The sequence below is a fragment of the Crotalus tigris genome, unplaced genomic scaffold, assembly GCF_016545835.1.
Source record: "Crotalus tigris isolate CLP2741 ecotype Arizona unplaced genomic scaffold, ASM1654583v1 scf7180000017628.32516253702:7417878, whole genome shotgun sequence".
In the NCBI taxonomy this organism is placed as follows: domain Eukaryota; kingdom Metazoa; phylum Chordata; class Lepidosauria; order Squamata; family Viperidae; genus Crotalus; species Crotalus tigris.
In genome coordinates this window covers 3091032-3108046 of record NW_024096523.1, presented here as the reverse complement: position 1 = coordinate 3108046, position 17015 = coordinate 3091032, and the positions used below count along the sequence as shown (strand labels likewise).

The following is a 17015-nucleotide window of genomic DNA, read 5'->3' as shown; positions in this document are numbered from 1 at the left end:
TCCTTCCTTCCTTCCTTCCTAAGTACAGAGTGGTGGGAAAATATTTGAGATGAGGGAGGGAGAAAAATAGGCAAGAAACACAGCTCAGCATGCACACAGGGGGCGGGGCCGACGCAGCAGGAGCTGGTCCCTCACTGTTTCTAGACAGCCTTGTGGAGCTAAGACTGAATGCGTTTCAGCATAGATGGCCACCACAAAATTGTACATTGGCTCCCAGCCGGCCTGGGCCAAGGCCAAGGCAACAGGGGCCGTTCCCTCACTGTTTCCAGGATGGCTTCGCGGGCCTCATGAAACCACTTTGCGGGCCACATCCGACCCCCGGGCCTTGTGTTTAACATGTCTGGTCCCTACTGACATCAGATGTGTAAGAAATCTTCTAGCCCTACCTTTAAATCCATGTTTTGTTTCTATTAGCCACATGCTCAATATGGATACTTGCTAGGGCCCTCCAAAGCTGTGCCATAAATGACCTTCATTTTCTGGAGCACTCACAACAGACATAAATATGTGCTATGGGAGTCCTACCACAAATTGTGCATCATTCACAAATAAAAGGCTGCCATCTCCTGCAGGAAAGGGCCTAGCTCAGTTACACAATACGAAAAATGTTCCTGGTCCCACGAGGTAGAAAAGAATTGTTGCCAGATGCTTCTTTGCTTCACTGCAGCTTCACTGCAGACATCTGAAAGCTCATGGCTTGATCCTTGGTGCCTCTAACAGACGTGAAACATCCTCCCTCACCTGGGACCAGTGAAACAACTCAGCTCAAACCAGCATTCAGGCAGCTCCTGATTTTCCCAAGAGATAGCGATTCAAGCTTGCTGATTATCCACACTGGTTCTACCACAATAATTTTGCCAAAATGAAAAATCAGGGATTAGACATAAACGCCCTTAAAAAAAATAAAAATTCTCTGCAGTTGCTGTTCAGATATGCAGCTTCCCAACTGTTGGGAGCAGAGTTGTAGACGGCCTGGAAGTCGGTTCTTTCGTTTTGTTGTTACAGCAGAAAATTTGTTCAGAAGAAATTGAGAGGGAAAGGGAGCCATCTTTGTCTTCAGCAGGCTCTGTTCCTCTCAGAATCCCCAGGGCTACTGTCTCTTGTCTGTTCTCCTGCCAGGAATCTGCAAATTAGACCCCAATCACACCCTGTTCCTGCCTCTGGCTCTTTTGCGGGCTTTTAGGATGAATCTCTTGGCCAGAGCAATTTCAAAGAGCTGTTGTAAAACAGAACTAAGGGCTGGCACAAGTACCACTGGCTGCTCAGGCTGGAAAAGCATACTGGGATTCTCAGTTGAGAAAATGTCAAGGTCAGGATGCTGCTGCACTGCACTTTGAAATGTTTGCCAAGGAAAATAGGCTGTGGCACACCTGGCCGCTACTGAAGCGCGGTGTGGAAAAAAGCAGCAGTCCCCCGGCAGCCAAATGAGTATGGTCTCCTGCAGGTAAAGCTTCATTGCAATGTGGAGAAACTGCAGAGGAAAACAAAATTGCCTTTCTGATTCTCCGCACGGTCTTCACCGGACAAAAGGTAGTTTGCAATCCCCACCCTCCACTCCCATCACTGCTGCCTACAGCCATGCAGCCTGGTTGTCTGGGCCGGGTTTGGTTGCTTTCCCAAGATCTCACAGTGCCAGGATGCCTCTTTGCCTGGTTGGAAGCAGAACACAAGTTTGCACTTGCCCTCTTCCAACACATGTATATATTTCTGCATTGCTTGCAGTATGTCCCACATGGATGCTCACCTGGGACACTTCAAAGTGTTCCAGGGGACACCAAGACACCAAGCCACAGAACAGCTTGCTGAACAATTCCTGCCCCCTTTCTAGATAAAAAGATTGATCTCAAGGCTGAGTTAGTTTTATTTGTTAGTCCTCCAAGATAGGCAAGATCAAGAAACAGGCATGGAAGGGATTCTAGGATGCTCTTTCTCCTTGTAGGGTAGAATAACAGAATCTTGAAAGCCTGTTTGATTTTTTTTCCTATGCCCCCATACTTTATGCTAAAAAAAAATCAAGGTTGGGTGGTCCTGAGTTTTATGAAAAGTTTTACATTAAAATGTATTTTATTCTTTATACTGTTTCCATCTTCCCTTAAAACAACGCAGTCCGCCATTTTTTCCCCCATTTCCTTAGCTGTGCTACTCCCTTTTATTCTATTGGCTTTTGAAAGCCAATAGAATAGACTCTCTTGAATAGAGTCTAATTCTATTGCCTTTCAAAAGCCAATAGGAATTGTCCAGGCTGTCTCTGCCCTGCTGAGCCCGCCAAAAGTCCCATTCTGCAAACGGAGCTGCACCAGTTGAGTAGTCCTCAACTTACGACCAGTTGAGTAGTCCTCGACTTATGACCGGTTGGGGTCGCGGCATTAAAAAGGTTGAGAACCACTGCCTTAAAACATTAACAGATTCCATAATGGACCGAGAACCAGTTTCTTCACTAGATAATTGACAGTTAAGCTGAAATTACGCTCATCAAATAAAAATAGCAAACAGGGGGAAAGCTTTTACTTAAACTTCCTCAAACCTCCCCAAATAAGTTACCCAGACCTAATCCACATATCAGAGGATAAGGTCTGTAAACACAGAGCTAATTAATTTAGGTCTCCCAGCAGAACTGCATGTTCACAAGAATAAACATACCTACACACACACACACATCCCTCATGTGTCAGCCTAGAATCAGCACGTAGACATTTCCACATCCAGGGCAAGTTCCCCTATTTAACTGTTTTGCTGTGCCCCATTTCTCTGCAGCTGCCCCTAAAGGCAAACTCTTTGCTTTTAGGAATACGTATTTCTCCTTTCTTCACAGCGGTCTGGATCTCATTTTTATTTATTCTTGCACAACCCGGGCTTGGGTTGGAAGCCCAAATTATTCTTCTGACAGTTTCTTTGTCATACTCCCCCCTTTCTCAAAAGGAAATAATATTTTCTTCAATTTCCACTCATAACAGCTCATATCCTGAAGGTCAACTCTCTACTGCAGGATTGGGGTTTTCCATGTTGGTTGGGGAATTCTGGGAATTGATGTCTATGTGTTTTAAAATTGCCAAGAATCCTTGCTCTTCTGTAGATCTCTCCTTGAATAAGTAGTAAACGATACCAGTATTGTCTGTTCACATTGCCAATCCTTATCGCACTTCTACCAGAGGTTGGACTTCTTTCCTGGATCATAGGTGCCAAATCTAAACAATTTTACTCCCGTTGAGACTTTGGAATTAAGGATATTCCCTGGTGTGAGAACATTTGGCACATTTTTACAATGGAAAAGTATTTGATGCAGACACTCTGAAGTCCGCTGCACCAGAAACAGTTCTTTCTGTCCAGTATTCAGATGCAATTCATTTGTGCCAATGAATATGGCACCAGTGCTAATTTGATGGCTGCCAGAGGCATCTTTGGCTCAGATTGCACCAGCCCCACCTTCTCCCCGTCAAATTACAGGCTCTCTTGTGCCTGCACATTCACACTGAGTAAACTAAGTGATTGTATCAGCAATCCTCATCGGCCCTCATCACCTATAAAGCATCGGTTGCCACATTCTTCCTATCTCACAGACTGATTCTGAAGCAAGAAAAAAGCACAGAGAGAAATAAGTGGGTCTAGTCTAACTTTCCCCATCCTGATAACCTCCCAGGTCTGGAAATTCAGCTCCAATAATCAAGGCTGATGGTGTAACAAGATCATTGGCAGCTCAGGGTTGAACTGTGAGGTCTTTGGTGCTCTCTAAGCTTGATGTGTTCCAGGTGCCCCCAGCCCCTTTTCATAGGCTAGGAAAGAGCTGAGCTGCACAATGCACTAACACACTTCTGGAAGCAGCCCCTGGATGTAATGGGCCAATTATTCTTACGCACATCAATTGTGGCAACTGTAATTTTCCAAGGGAAGAGAAAATTGAGTGCTAGCTTAGCCATAAATGCTTCTGGGATAGTGCAAGGAAACAGAAACGCATCTGCATCACCTTGAAAGCCCCACAAGGCATTTTCCCAATACTATGAAAGAGGCAACAGTCTGTCAGGTTGTAATGAAAACAAAACAAAAAAAAAATGGGCAAAAGAATCTAATTTACTATTTTGCTAGTAAACAAAATTGGATCGTTCTTAGTTTCTGAGTAAGGATATGAAGAACTAAGTGATATCTCTGCAAGGCTTCGTACATCTTATTTTGTCCTTAAAATCTCCTAAGCTCCCACAAATAGAAATATTATCCAAATGGGCTTTGGAGAGTCTCCAAATAGATGCTGGTATATCCCTACAAATCCCAAGTTTACACTCTGCTGCAAAATATGGGAAAGACTTGTAAAGATGCCTTTTATCAGATTAAGCTATGTCTGCATCCAAGACTGGTATGGATCTGTGATTAGGAATGTGTATTTTGATATTATTACTGTTTATTAACCCTTCATTAAATTAAAACCAGGAGTGTTTTACAAATTAGATTTTGGATTGTCTACATTCACAATACTGGTTCTCCCAATAAATCTTCACAATTGTGAGAACCCAACTTGAAAATATATTTTAAAAAATAAGCTAAGCTAAGCTAAACAAATTTACTAGTTCCTCTCTATTGCTACTAGTAGCAGCAATCCAACATAATTGTTTAATGTTAATGTTTGCATTATAGATTCTGCAACATTTTTCAAAGGCCTATAAAATATTAGTATTCTAAACAGACTGCAGAATTAATGTTTTCATTGGCACAGGACTGGGGCTGATTTAGTGAAGAATTATGGGTGTGGCATTTTGACACCAGGTGCCCCAAATCCATCTTGAACACTGAAAAATTGTGCCATGTGAATGAATGGAAGTGAATCAGATGGAAGTCTGAGGAGGGAAGCAATCGACTAATTTAAAGCCAGAGAAACTTTTTCATAATCCCCCACCTAATTTTTTTGCTGCAACCTCAGGCCTCCCTCTGTAGATAGGCACGCCTCCCTCTCTTGCTGGCTGAGATGAGTTTGTAGCCCCAGGTAGATGACTGGATTCTGCTCCAATTAAGTGGTCAAGTTGAAACTCGTGAGAAATCCCAACGCAGTTGAAACTGTTGAGCTCCACCCAAGTTTTAAGAGAAATTAAATGGGAAATGGGCCAGTTCAGAAATTGTTCAGCAATCCCATTTCCCAGAGAAACAGAGAAAGTGGGTGTGGAGCCTTTTTGGTATGTGTTAAATTTTTTGATTCAAGTTTTTTTTTTTTTCCTAAGCTGCAAGGCTTTAGCTTTTTTGCTTGGAATTGCATTAATTATCCTGGTTTTTGTTCCATTCCCATTTGGGATGTCTCTTTGAGTCTGTTACAGGCTAGCTAGTTTGCATAGATGTCATTTCTTAATTCCTAACTGAAGTGCCTTCGACAGCTCACAGAGCGTTCAATATGAATCAAAAGACAGTATGATGCACTTCTCAGGTCTACGTATAGGAAGCGATTGGATCTCGCTGTTGAACATACATTTGTATCTACCGTCACAATTCAACCACCAAACGGGTTCAGCTACTTTGGGACCACTCAGTCTTTCACCAGAGAAGAACATTTGTAGCCATCACAACCTTACAGAATTTGCTCCCTGAGGCAGCCATCTCATTGTGCCTAAGGAGAGGGTTTGCCCACATATCTAGCAAGAATTCCTCCAGCTTAATGACCCCAGTGTGGCTATTTCAAGATAATCCAGTCTTGTATTGTACTCAATCCACACATTTCTTTGAAATGGCAAGAACAAACCGTGGACCTCTATCCTGCTTAGTATGGAGAATAAATCGAAGTGTGCAGATCATGCTCTACCCAACTTTCTCTAAGAGAAATGATGGGAAAGAATTCCAAGTAAGGATAGTAATTCTGCATTCCCCCCTCTCAGTTGGTAGTAACAGCTCTGCTCTGGGTCATGCGACCAGGAAGGAGGTTCACTTACAATGGAGAAGATAGCACTTTACAAGCTGTTGACCAACTATCTTTCCCTTAGGGAAGCACTGGGGGGGGGGGGATTTTTCGGGATTTTTTTTTCCTCTAGAGCTCCCAACCTATTTCTGAACTGGATGAGTTTTTCCACCAATTTCTCCCTCTAGTGCAAACTGGATCCCTTTCTATCCAGTTTCTGAAGAGCTATTCTGTTGATGAAGACAGTCAAATCCATCCCAAACCCATTTACACAACTTCTTTCTAACGCTCCACTAGGTAGTAAATACAAAAAGTACTTGTAGCACAATATACAATAGACTATAAACGTAAGAAATATAAGGATAAACTTGTCTGTGTTCTGCAATGATACCAGTGTACCTTTTTTTTTTCATTTAATCATAGCAGCTCTTTAGTCAAACAGAATTTTAGTAGCTAAAATGTTTCCTTTCATAGAAGTAGATTGTAAAGGAAGGAGAATTTGCCTGCTAAATTTCTTCTTCGCAGTCTGCTGTTAAAAGCTTTGGCTCAGGGCTAGGAAGAAAACTTATTTAATTTAAAGAAATTGTCTTTTTCCTTAGCAATACACCCCAAAGCAGGTATTATTATTATTATTATCGATCATCGCACATTCAGCCAGATGTTCAGACTGGATTTGGCATTTTGTCTACCTATTGAGTCCTTACCCAGGACCTGGGATAGGCAGATGTGGATGTTTGATGGTATTACAGATATCGTCGCAGGATGGAAGCAGTTCCTAATAAGGCTGCCTTTTGCAATTGACTAATAGCGAATTTGTCAATGCCAATGGTGTTCAAGTGGTGCTCCAGTTGTTTTGGGATTGCACCCAAGGAGCCTATGACTATTGGTACTACCCTTGCTTGCTTTTGCCACAGTCTTTCTATTTCTATTTGTAGGTCTTTGTATTTTGTTATCTTCTCCAGTTCTTTCTCTTCTATTCTGCTGTCTCCAGGCACTGCCATGTCCACTATCCAGATTATTATTATTATTATTATATTACTACTACTACTACTATTACTAAATGTATTTGTTAGATTTGAATCTCACCTTTCCTTTGAGAACTCAAAGTAGCTAATAAGGAGGATGTCCATTTTATGCGTGCCACAGTGGCCCCACAGAGCAGAACTGGCCCAAAGTCTGCAAGGGAGCTTCCGGGGTTGAGAAGGGACTGGGCCGTGGGTGGTTGCCCAGTCCTGGTGTACCATCTTAATCACTATCCCTCTCTGGAAATATAACACTGCAAGCATCACCCCAAGCAATTTCTCTGGCTGACCTCACTGAAAGGAGTATAACCTGTTTTCTTCTCTCTCCAATTCCCAGGGACATCCTCCGGGTGTGGTTCTAAAAGTCAAGATGGTGGCCTCAGCAGCTAATTGAAACTCTGATAAAGGAGAATATTTGTAGCTCAGAGTTGAAATGAGGGGCCTTTGGTGCTTTTTGAGTTTGTTTTCTTGCAGACGTTTCATTACCCAAACTAGGTAACATCATCAGAACTAGCACTGATGATGTTACCTAGTTTTGAGTAATGAAAAGTCTGCAAGAAAATAACCCAGTCCAGAGAGCACTAAGGATCCCTCGGTTGAAACTCTGCTTGCTTTGTGAGCATTCACTGTTTGTAGAAAAATAGGCAGAGCTTTTATCACCCCCGCAGCTGCCCTTGACTTTCTGGACCATACCGTGAAGATATCCCTGGAATGAAACCAAATTGCTCTCAAATTCAGGAGCAAGAAACGGAAAAAGTCATTTTGCTTCGATGCAGACTGGATCCTACCCACTGTGCTTCCCTGTTTGCCAACTGTTGCCCTTCCCATGCCTCAAATAGTGTAATTCCTGCCTATCAAAATGTTCCCATAACTGGCTTAGAACAAAATGTAAAGCAGCTGACACAGGCAGAGAAATAAAGATGACGATACTGGATGAAGCTTATCTTACCTGAAACATCATGGGAGGGGATATTGCTTTAATATATGTAGTTGTACAGGTTAAGAAACCAGATGAGAACACCATTTCCCTGTCCAGTGATACAGATATAGCCGAGAAATCTGAATTTCAATCTCTATCTATAGGGAGGTTTTCAGCAATCTCTGCCTCTTTTTATCCTCTTCTCACCCGGTTTATGAATAAACTCAAGACCCACCTCATTAAATTGAGAAGAGGTTGACTCCAGGAGAAGAACTAGCAGGTCACCACCCAGAACCTTAAATATTATATTTAAATTAATAAGCGGATGGTGCATGCTACACACCAACAGAGTTTGTAGATTCCTTCAGATTCCTCTCCTGCACCTGTTAGTTGATTATTACTGATTCAGTTGCGACACCAATGATTATTTATCTTGTCTATATGTTGTATGCAGCCCAAGAAGAGCTTTGCAATAGAACAGGCCTGCACAAAGGACAGTTATGGCACTGAGTCAGCACTTGTATCCTTGTGAAACCTTCCCTACCAATTGTCCCTGTGCAATTAAGAATCTTTGGTGAGCAAAGACATTCTTTTTTCAATCAGCCATGAGATTGTTGGGAGATAGGGTGGGGAGACTATTGCATCAGCTTCTCCAATAGCTTCTTTTGAAAAAGTCTAAGATAGTTGTAAGATCTTTGGATACTTAGATGCTTTCAAAAAGTTAGCCCATTACTGAATTCCAGAAATTGGTGAATAGTGAATTCCAGAAATTCAGAGGCAGAGAAGATGGCCAGTGATTGTGTGGATCTACAGAAGAATGAGAAAGATGAAATAAGAGAAAGATTGTTTGAGAATGTCATGCTGTTTTCCAGCCCCTTTTTATTTTGGTAGGGTTTATGCAGAAGCCCTTCCTAGTACAGTTCAGAGGCACCCAATTAAACACCAGGTTTTTCAAGTTCTGGAACAAAAGTGAGCCATCTTTTCAGTTACAACAGGGGTTCTCAACCTTGGCAACTTTAAGACTTGTGGACTTCAACTCCCAGAATTCTTAAGCCAGCTTTGCTTTGCTGGCTGAGGAATTCTGGGAGTTGAAGTCCACAAGTCTTAAAGTTGCCAAGGTTGAGTTACAAAGATTATATAAATTGATATATGTGTATGTTACTCCCATTTTATCCCATCTGGACTCCTTGCTAGAACTTACCCCATCTCTTTGCTTGTATCCTCAAGCACCTGTCCTGCCTCAAGCACCTGTCCTGTTCTTCTCCAGCCTGCCAGAAGAATACCGGAACATCCAGCCTGCCAGAAGAATACCGGAACATTGACTGCTTTCTTATATCAAGCCAGGCCATTGGCTCATCTAATTCAGGCTGGCTCAGGAATTCTGGGAGTTGAAGTTCACAAGTCTTAAAGTGGTCAAGTTTGGAGACTCCTGATCTGATTCAAGACCGTTCAGAAGCTTTTAAGGAGAAATAAAACTCCCAGGCTGCCTGGAAATGTTAGGGAGTAGATTTGGGAACTTTTATTTATTTTATTTATTTATTAATAAAATGTATATGCCGCCCAATCCCTAGGGACTCAGGGCGGCATACAAAATTAAAACAATAAATATAACAATAAAAATGAGTGCATTCATACAGCATGTCCCAATCGTGTTCCGCCCCCCCCCCCCCCGGGGACATCAACCCCAGGCCTGCTGGAACAGGAGAGTTTTAATGGCTTTCTTGAAGGCTGGCAAAGTGGGAGTAGTTCGAATCTCGGGGGGAAGTTGATTCCACCAGGTTGGAGCCACCACAGAAAAGGCCCTTCCCCGAGGGCCCGCCAGCTGACATTGTCTGGCCGACGGGACCTGAAGGAGGCCCAATCTGTGGGACCTCACCGGTCTCTGGGAACTATGCGGCAGTATGCGGTCCTGTAAGTAACCTGGTCCTAAGGTGATAACCAACACCTTGAATTGCGTCCGGAGACCCACAGGAAGCCAGTGCAGCTCATGGAGGATAGGTGACACGATAGGTGACACAATCGCTCTCGTGGCTGCATTCTGAACCAACTGCAGCCTCCGAACGCTCTTCAAGGGTAGCCCTTGCATGTAATCCTGAGACATCAAGATGAAATGTCCCAGTTCTTAACTGCCCGAAGTGAGACACGCCCTTTCCAGTTTTACACAAGCCAAAGCTGCCAACGTATTGTCTCTCTGTGTGTGCATTTTATAAAGAAACTGTGTAAAGAAAGGAAATAATGATTGAGAACACTAACATTCTAGAAGTTTCTCTTGCAAATTGAGAAAAAAAATCCCTTGCCCTACGATAGAAGTGATGAAGTTTCTTCAAGCTTGTTTTAGGTCATGATATTGATCTGGGATTAGCCTCACGTCTTCTCATTGGATCACAAGCATTTGAAGGTCTTCAGCACATGAGCTAATTGACTTCTAGCTTAGTTCCTGTTCCCAAATAAATATAAGGCTACTTTGCCACTCCACCACATTGTAGTTAGTTGGGTGGTTGTTTTTTTTTCTTGACCTCAAAAATAAGTGCACTGCAGAGACATCAAGGACAGGTGAAATTCTTGTTTGGTCTGCTAGAGAAAGTTCAAGCCTATGTATCAACAGCAGAAATAATAATACGCTTGCATGATTTCATCATGTGATTCCAAGATTGGATATTCAAAAATGGATGGTGCATTGAAAATTTCTAAAAATGAAGTGAAAACTGCATTTTTCTAAAGCAGTGAAATTAAAACTAGCCTTGATCATTTGTACAGGTGTTGGGGAATAATATTCTCCAAGAATTCTTCCATAATAAAAGATAAAGTTTCCTTAAGAAGAGTTAGTAGTCCATAGTGATCATCTTAAGACAGGAAGCTGTTTTAAATTAAATCAGATTGTTGCTCCATCTAGATCAGGGGTAGGCAACCTTGGCTCTTTTATGACTCGTGGACTTCAACTCCCAGAATTCCTGAGCCAGCATGGCTCAGCTTGGAAACCTCTCCCTTTCCCCTCAGCGTGGCTGTCTCAGGAATTCTGGGAGTTGAAGTCCACGAGTCATAAAAGACCCAAGGTTGCCTACCCCTGCTCTAGATCAATTAACTCCTGGGGATGGGAAGGGGAGATGGTTCCTCTTCACATTATTTTTATCATGCTTTATATTTATTTTTATCTTGTTTTATCTTGTTTGATTTCTGGCTAAGCTTGGGCAATTTTTGTTTTAAAAAAGCCCTCTTCCTTGGCGGAGTCACGAGGGACTAATAGAGGAATTATTCCCAGCTCTACCTAGAAGTTCAAGGACGGAACATGGGACTTTTTGCATGCCAAACATGTGCCCTCCTATAGCCCACCAGCTAGGAAGAAAGAAATCACTCAAAAATCACTGGTTCACCTTTCTCTGGCTTGAAAGGTGAATGCTTTTCAAGGCCTCCAATAGATCTTGTGCTAAGGAAATTAAGCAAGAGACATATAGACTTTTCTGACACTTTCAGTTTCCTGAACCACCAAGAAGAAAATTAATTACATTCTTAGTAACGGGTTTTTTTTGTGTAGGAAGATCAACAGGCTTTCCTGGTGTTTAAAACAGACTAAATGTGTGAGCCAAAAGAGCACACATAGTCATATACCACCCCAATATTCTGTAGTGCAAAGGGTTGAGTTCCATCAGTGTAGGATGTAAAAAAAAACAACTAATCACATCCAGTCCAGGGGAAAAAAAAGAGCATCCATGAGTGGATTTGATGGAAATGGTCGTGTGCTTCCTGAATAAGAAAAAAGCATTTGTGTGCCAGGCAAATACAAGCATGGGCCTTTCTCTTGGAGAAGGGGCATGCATCCTTTTCCGCCCAGATCTAAATACTCCTATCCTCAAAGCCCTTCACAACTCCACCCTTCATGGATGAAACCTACACAATGCTGCTCTTACTTCAGACTTTACTGTTCTCCTACCTCCACCCCCACAGGATTTGGATTTCAGAGGAACAGGGAAATGTCTAACATGTATCAACCTGTTCACCATACCTTTTGCTTAGCCTTGTGTTCCTACCTCTGAAGTGGCTCTAGATGGTCACATTCTCCCTCTTACCTGGAAACAACCAGACATGAAACTGAAGACCAGAACTACAAAAGGCAGGCATAAACGTGAACTTTTATTGGGGAAGAGTATTGCAGCAAACCACCATAGTAACACCATAGTAACAAGAGGCTCTCTTCAGTTGCTAGTTTTATCCCCTTAGAAGAAATCTTCCCTCCCACATTCACACAAAGGCTCTATTTCCAACTTCTGGCCCGGAATGAGAAAACCCCACAGAACAAAAGCACTTGAGAAAGCAAAGGCAACTATTCTTGTTTAACTTGGTTCAGCTGTTTTGGTATCTTTGCCATGCAAAATAAGATTTAAGCTTTTGGGTTTTAGTTTTGTACCCCATACCAGGAGAACACCTGTATTAACCTGATGCTGTACCAAACACAAGAGTTTATGAAGGAAAAAAACACAAGCAAGGAGTTCCAGGCTGTGGTGAGTCTAGCAGATGTCACATACCAGGAAGAATGGGGCCCAAGGACCAAGGTAATCCCAAAGCTGTCACATGAGGGCAAGCGGATAAATGCTTAAGTCCTTTATGAATCCATCCCCTTTTAGCTGTCAAAATCCCATTGAAACTCTCAGGAGCTGGAGATGCGTCTTATAAAAATACCCTGTGTTGGAAGAGAACAAAAGAGGAAGGGAGATGTGGAGTTACCATCATTTTACTGTCTAAAAAGTTCAGTTCTTTGGCTCTTCACCTGCTTCTCCGCCTTCTTCTCCTGAGCACTCCGCTGTCCATAATGTGAGATTGTCCCTGAGAAGCTGCATGATGAGAGTGCTGTCTTTGTAGGAGTCTTCACTGAGCGTGTGGAGATCACCCATGGCTTCATCAAAGGTGGTCTTAGCCAGCTTGATTGCCTCTTCTGGAGCATTGGCAATTTCGTAATGGAAGACAGAGAAGTTAAGAGCAAGGCCCAGGCGGATAGGATTTGTGGGTTGCATCTCCTTCTTGCTGATGTCCATTGCCTCTTGGTAAGCTTTTCGGGCATTGTCAATTATCTGCTTTCGGTCATCCCCAGTGGCCACCTCAGCCAGGTAGCGGAAGTAGTCGCCTTTCATTTTTAAATAGAATACTTTGCTTTCTGGGTCGCTAGCTTTCTGAATGAGATGCTTGTCTAAGAGCCCCAAGACCACATTGCAGACGTTCTTCAGCTCTTTCTCAATCTTCTCCCGATATTCATTGACCAGCTGAGCTTTGTCATCTCCTTCCTCCGTCTTGTGCTCAATGCTGGAGATGACCCGCCACGCCGATCTCTGACAGCCAACTACGTTCTTGTAGGCAACTGAGAGCAGATTACGTTCTTCATTAGAGAGTTCGGCTCCATCCTCTACTACTGCCTTCATGAAATCAGCCATGTCCTCATAACGCTCAGCCTGTTCAGCTAGCTTGGCTTTCTGTACTAGGTGATTCCTGGCCATTGTGAATAGGCAGCGATAGGGAGCGCTGGGCAAGGAAGCTGGTTTGGAGAGGAATCAGGCAGCTGCTAGCAAAGCTGTCGGAATCTCTGGTGAGTTTAGCTGCTGGGATCAGCTTTTGGCTTGGCGTCTCAGCCTGAAGGAAGAACAAGGCGTGGTGAAGAAGCTCTCAGTGAACCCTTCCCCCACTTCCTTTCATGCAGCCTCTCCTTAAAAGGAGTTGCAGTGATTCACCTTGGAGCCAGACCGTGAGTGAGTGCATACCTGCCTAGGATGTGGAAATGCAGCCTTTTGGGAACTTCTTGAGCAAGAGGTTGCTTGTCTAAGTAGAAGCTTTGGCCAAATGACAAACCAGAAAGTATGGGCTCAGACAGGACCGTCATTCCCCTCCAGGGGGCAGCACACCTATACAGTATTTCTTCAACCTGAGCTACCATACCACTGGGTTCTTTCCGTCTTTGCATCTCCTCCGCCCTGTGTGTGCCAGGGAATTGTAGGGAATCTCAAACTTAATTAAATTACTCATCTTAAATTACATTGCTTGTGAAATTGCTTTCTTTCTCAAATGTAAGGAACTATGTATATAATGGAATATAAGAGTCCATAAAGTTCAGAGAAGTACACTTAATGGGAATGGTAAGGTATTCAATTAAAGACCTCAAGTATTTTTTTAACCTCAAGGATGAATTCAAATTATTGGCTATTTAAAACAGAAAAGCATGTAACAAAACAGTGCTGTGTCTAACAATTACTTTGCCAGAATGAGCGCAATATTCTTTGGAGTGGACTTTTCTGAGTATGTTTGTGTTGCACGAACACCTGTACAGATCTGCTCACTTGTTAACTACCATCTCAAGTGACGATCCATATATATGAAACACTAACACCGGGTCAAATTTATCCCATACAAAATCTCTCCCACTTATTTATAGGTAGTCCTCGACTTCCACACCTTCATTTAGTGACCATTTGAAGTTACAATGACACTGAAAAAAGCGACGACTGCTTTTTACACTTACAACCATTGCAACATCCCCTGGTCACAAGATCAAAACTTTGGGTGCCTGGAAACTGACAACTATTTATGACAGTTGCACTGTCCTGGGGTCACGTGAGATTGCCATTTGTAACTTCCCAGCCAGCTTCTGACAAGCAAAGTCCATTGATTCATTTAACAACTGCTGTGATTTGCTTAACACAGGGATAGGCAACCTTGGCTCTTTTATGACTTGTGGACTTCAACTCCCAGAATTCCTGAGCCAGCCATGCTGAGGGGAAAGGGAGAGTTTCCAAACTGAGCCATGCTGGCTCAGGAATTCTGGGAATTGAAGTCCATGAGTCATAAAAGAGCCAAGGTTGCCTACCCCCGTGACAAAAGGTCATGAAATGGAGCAAATCTCACTTAACAACTGCCTTGCTTAGCAACAGAAGTTTTAGGCTCAGTTATATTTATAAGATGACTACCTGTATTAATGTATTTCTACATACCTCCCCAAGAAAATTGTCTTACACAACATCAGACTACTGTGAATGGTTGGTCTGCTTCAAGGGGAGACAATTAAGTCATCATTCCAATATATAAGAGTGTCATAGGAAGATGGTCAAGAACTAATTTCTACTATCACAGAAACTAGGCTCATGAAACTAGGGTCAGCGGCTCAAAGTTGCAACTATTATAAGGTTAAATATACCTCTCAGGAATGGACTGATTTTCTCATAAAGTAGAGAGAGTTTGGATGATTCTTGTGGCCCCTTTATACTCCACAAGTCTATGATTTAGGTGGCAGCAATCTCTCATTTTCTCATTATTTGTTATCTGATCCTTTGACAATGGGGTTTTAGAGATGTAATATAGATATCATAATCTGTTTAATATAAAAAATATGATTCAGTACAGTCTGTTTAATTTGTTGTTCAAAAACTCATAATGTTGCATATATAAGATTTTATTACTGTTGGGATATTTGATAAGAAATGCTTATTGTCCTATATTGGGGTAGGCAACCTTGGCTCTTTTATGACTGGTGGACTTCAACTCCCAGAATTCCTGAGCCCTGTCCTATGCCATAATATTGCTCTTGTTCTTTGGGGGGGGGGTTGTTTTTTCCCTTGTTTATTTTTCTTCTTTCCTTTTTTTTCTAATTGTACATTTTGGTATTCTGGGAGATAGCTTGTTTTGAGTAGTTTAGACTGAAATGTGTAAGTAATGAATTACATTGGTACCACTGATATTGTTTAAAGCAATTAGAAAGGCTACAGGGACTGAATCTGAGATCTGTACTATGCAAACCATGTGCTCTAGAATTGAACTGCGGCCCTTCATGACTCAGCTTATTTCTCAATTTAAAGAATTTGAATGTTAAAATGTGAGTCACACCAAGCCACGCTGTTTGTTCAATAACCTAGTATCCTGCTTTCCCCAACCTAGCACAATCCAGATATGTCCAGACAATGGCTGTGCTGACTTGGATTTCTGGGACATGCATTCCCAATTCATCTGGAAGTTGCCTGGTTAGCAAACATTGGTCTATTTCCCACCCTGAGGGTCTTCTCTTGTAATATAGAGGATCTGTTATGCAGTCATGACTATTCTTTCCTCCTTCTGTGACTATTCAGTTTAGCAGGAAGAAGGAGACACTCATAACTCAAGAAGCAACAGGACAAAGTGAGAAGTTTGCTACCACTCAGATATCATGTATTAGGAAGCTGGCAAGTTCAAAGAAAACAAAATCCCTAATAAGGTAACATAACAGAATTTTGAAAGCCTACCAAAGTGATTCTCCTACACAATTTATACCTGGTGTAATCAACTTGGAGTTACTCTGAGACTCTTTCTTACACCTCCTTTCACCTCTAGATTCAAGAATAAGGAATTGATTCCTCCTTTAAGTGTCCAACTGCCCTGCCCATGTTCCCAAGATCTGTTGAGCATTCCTTGCATCAGAAAATACAGTGTGAAGCTAAACAGCCCAGTGATCTGATGGAAAAGGATGATATCTTAAGATAGCAAAGATTTTAAAATCATAATGAGGTTAATAATTCATAGAGTAGGGCCTTTATGTAGAGTCTTTGGGATAGAAGCCTTAGGTACCACCCAAGAAGAAATAAAAGTGAAAAGGCCTCCAAAAAGTTCAGCATTGGCTTGGTACAGTTGATTGCAATTGAAGTGGGACAAAAACCTGAATGAAAAAAATGAATTCAATTTCAAAATAAATAAGTCTTGACCCTTAAAAAGCCTCCCCATAAGAAGGGGCAGAGTTTAAATTACCTAACTACTCAGCTACTCAAAGTCAAAGAAAGGCATCTTTGTGCCCCACTAACAACAAACATTCTCCCTCCAAATGCCCAAATTCAAATAAAACTCTAAGCAAAACTATTGGTAACTATTTGGATTCACTGCTCTTTTAAAGAATAGATCTGTCTGCCCATCCGTCCATCCATCTATATCAGGGAGCAAAACATACTGCCAGCTGAAATGAAGAGCCATGTGGGTTTAGGTCAGTGTTTCTCAACCTTGACCATTTTAAGGCATGTGGACTTCAACTCCCAGAATTCCACAGCCAGCAATGCTGGCTGTGGAATTCTGGGAGTTGAAGTCCACATGCCTTAAAATGGTCAAGGTTGAGAAACACTGGTTTAGATAGATCTGTGTCTTAGTATATAAGGCAAGCTCCCCTTTTCAAAATTATCTGTGTTAGGTAGGGAAGACATTACTAGGGGAGGGGAAA

The 17015-nt window shown here is 42.2% G+C and overlaps 2 protein-coding genes across 6 annotated transcripts in view; both read right to left on the bottom strand.

Annotated features, from left to right (window-relative positions):
• Nucleotides 1-17015, bottom strand: part of ZDHHC18 (zinc finger DHHC-type palmitoyltransferase 18) — a 58935-nt gene that overhangs the window by 8508 nt on the left and 33412 nt on the right. For 2 of the 5 annotated variants that reach the window (XR_005555607.1, XR_005555610.1), the window contains one exon: nt 13292-13423. The exons of 2 other annotated variants lie outside the window; for them this stretch is intronic. Coding sequence is in view for 1 of the 3 variants with exons in the window: in XM_039334221.1 (XP_039190155.1) it covers nt 13250-13423 (174 nt within the window). In the remaining 2 variants the exon portion in view is untranslated. Of the gene's footprint in view, nt 1-13223; nt 13424-17015 lie in introns of those variants that run through there. One more of the 5 variants, XM_039334221.1, reaches the window with a different exon arrangement.
• SFN (stratifin) lies at nt 11915-13329 on the bottom strand. The gene has a single exon (XM_039334228.1). It carries the CDS (start codon nt 13288-13290, stop codon nt 12550-12552), a length of 741 nt encoding a protein of 246 aa, XP_039190162.1. The 5' UTR covers nt 13291-13329; the 3' UTR covers nt 11915-12549.

What these genes read in the sequence shown, in the direction of transcription:
- SFN (XM_039334228.1), bottom strand. Translation starts at nt 13,290, where the DNA reads ATGGCCAGGAATCACCTAGTACAGAAAGCCAAGCTAGCTGAACAGGCT.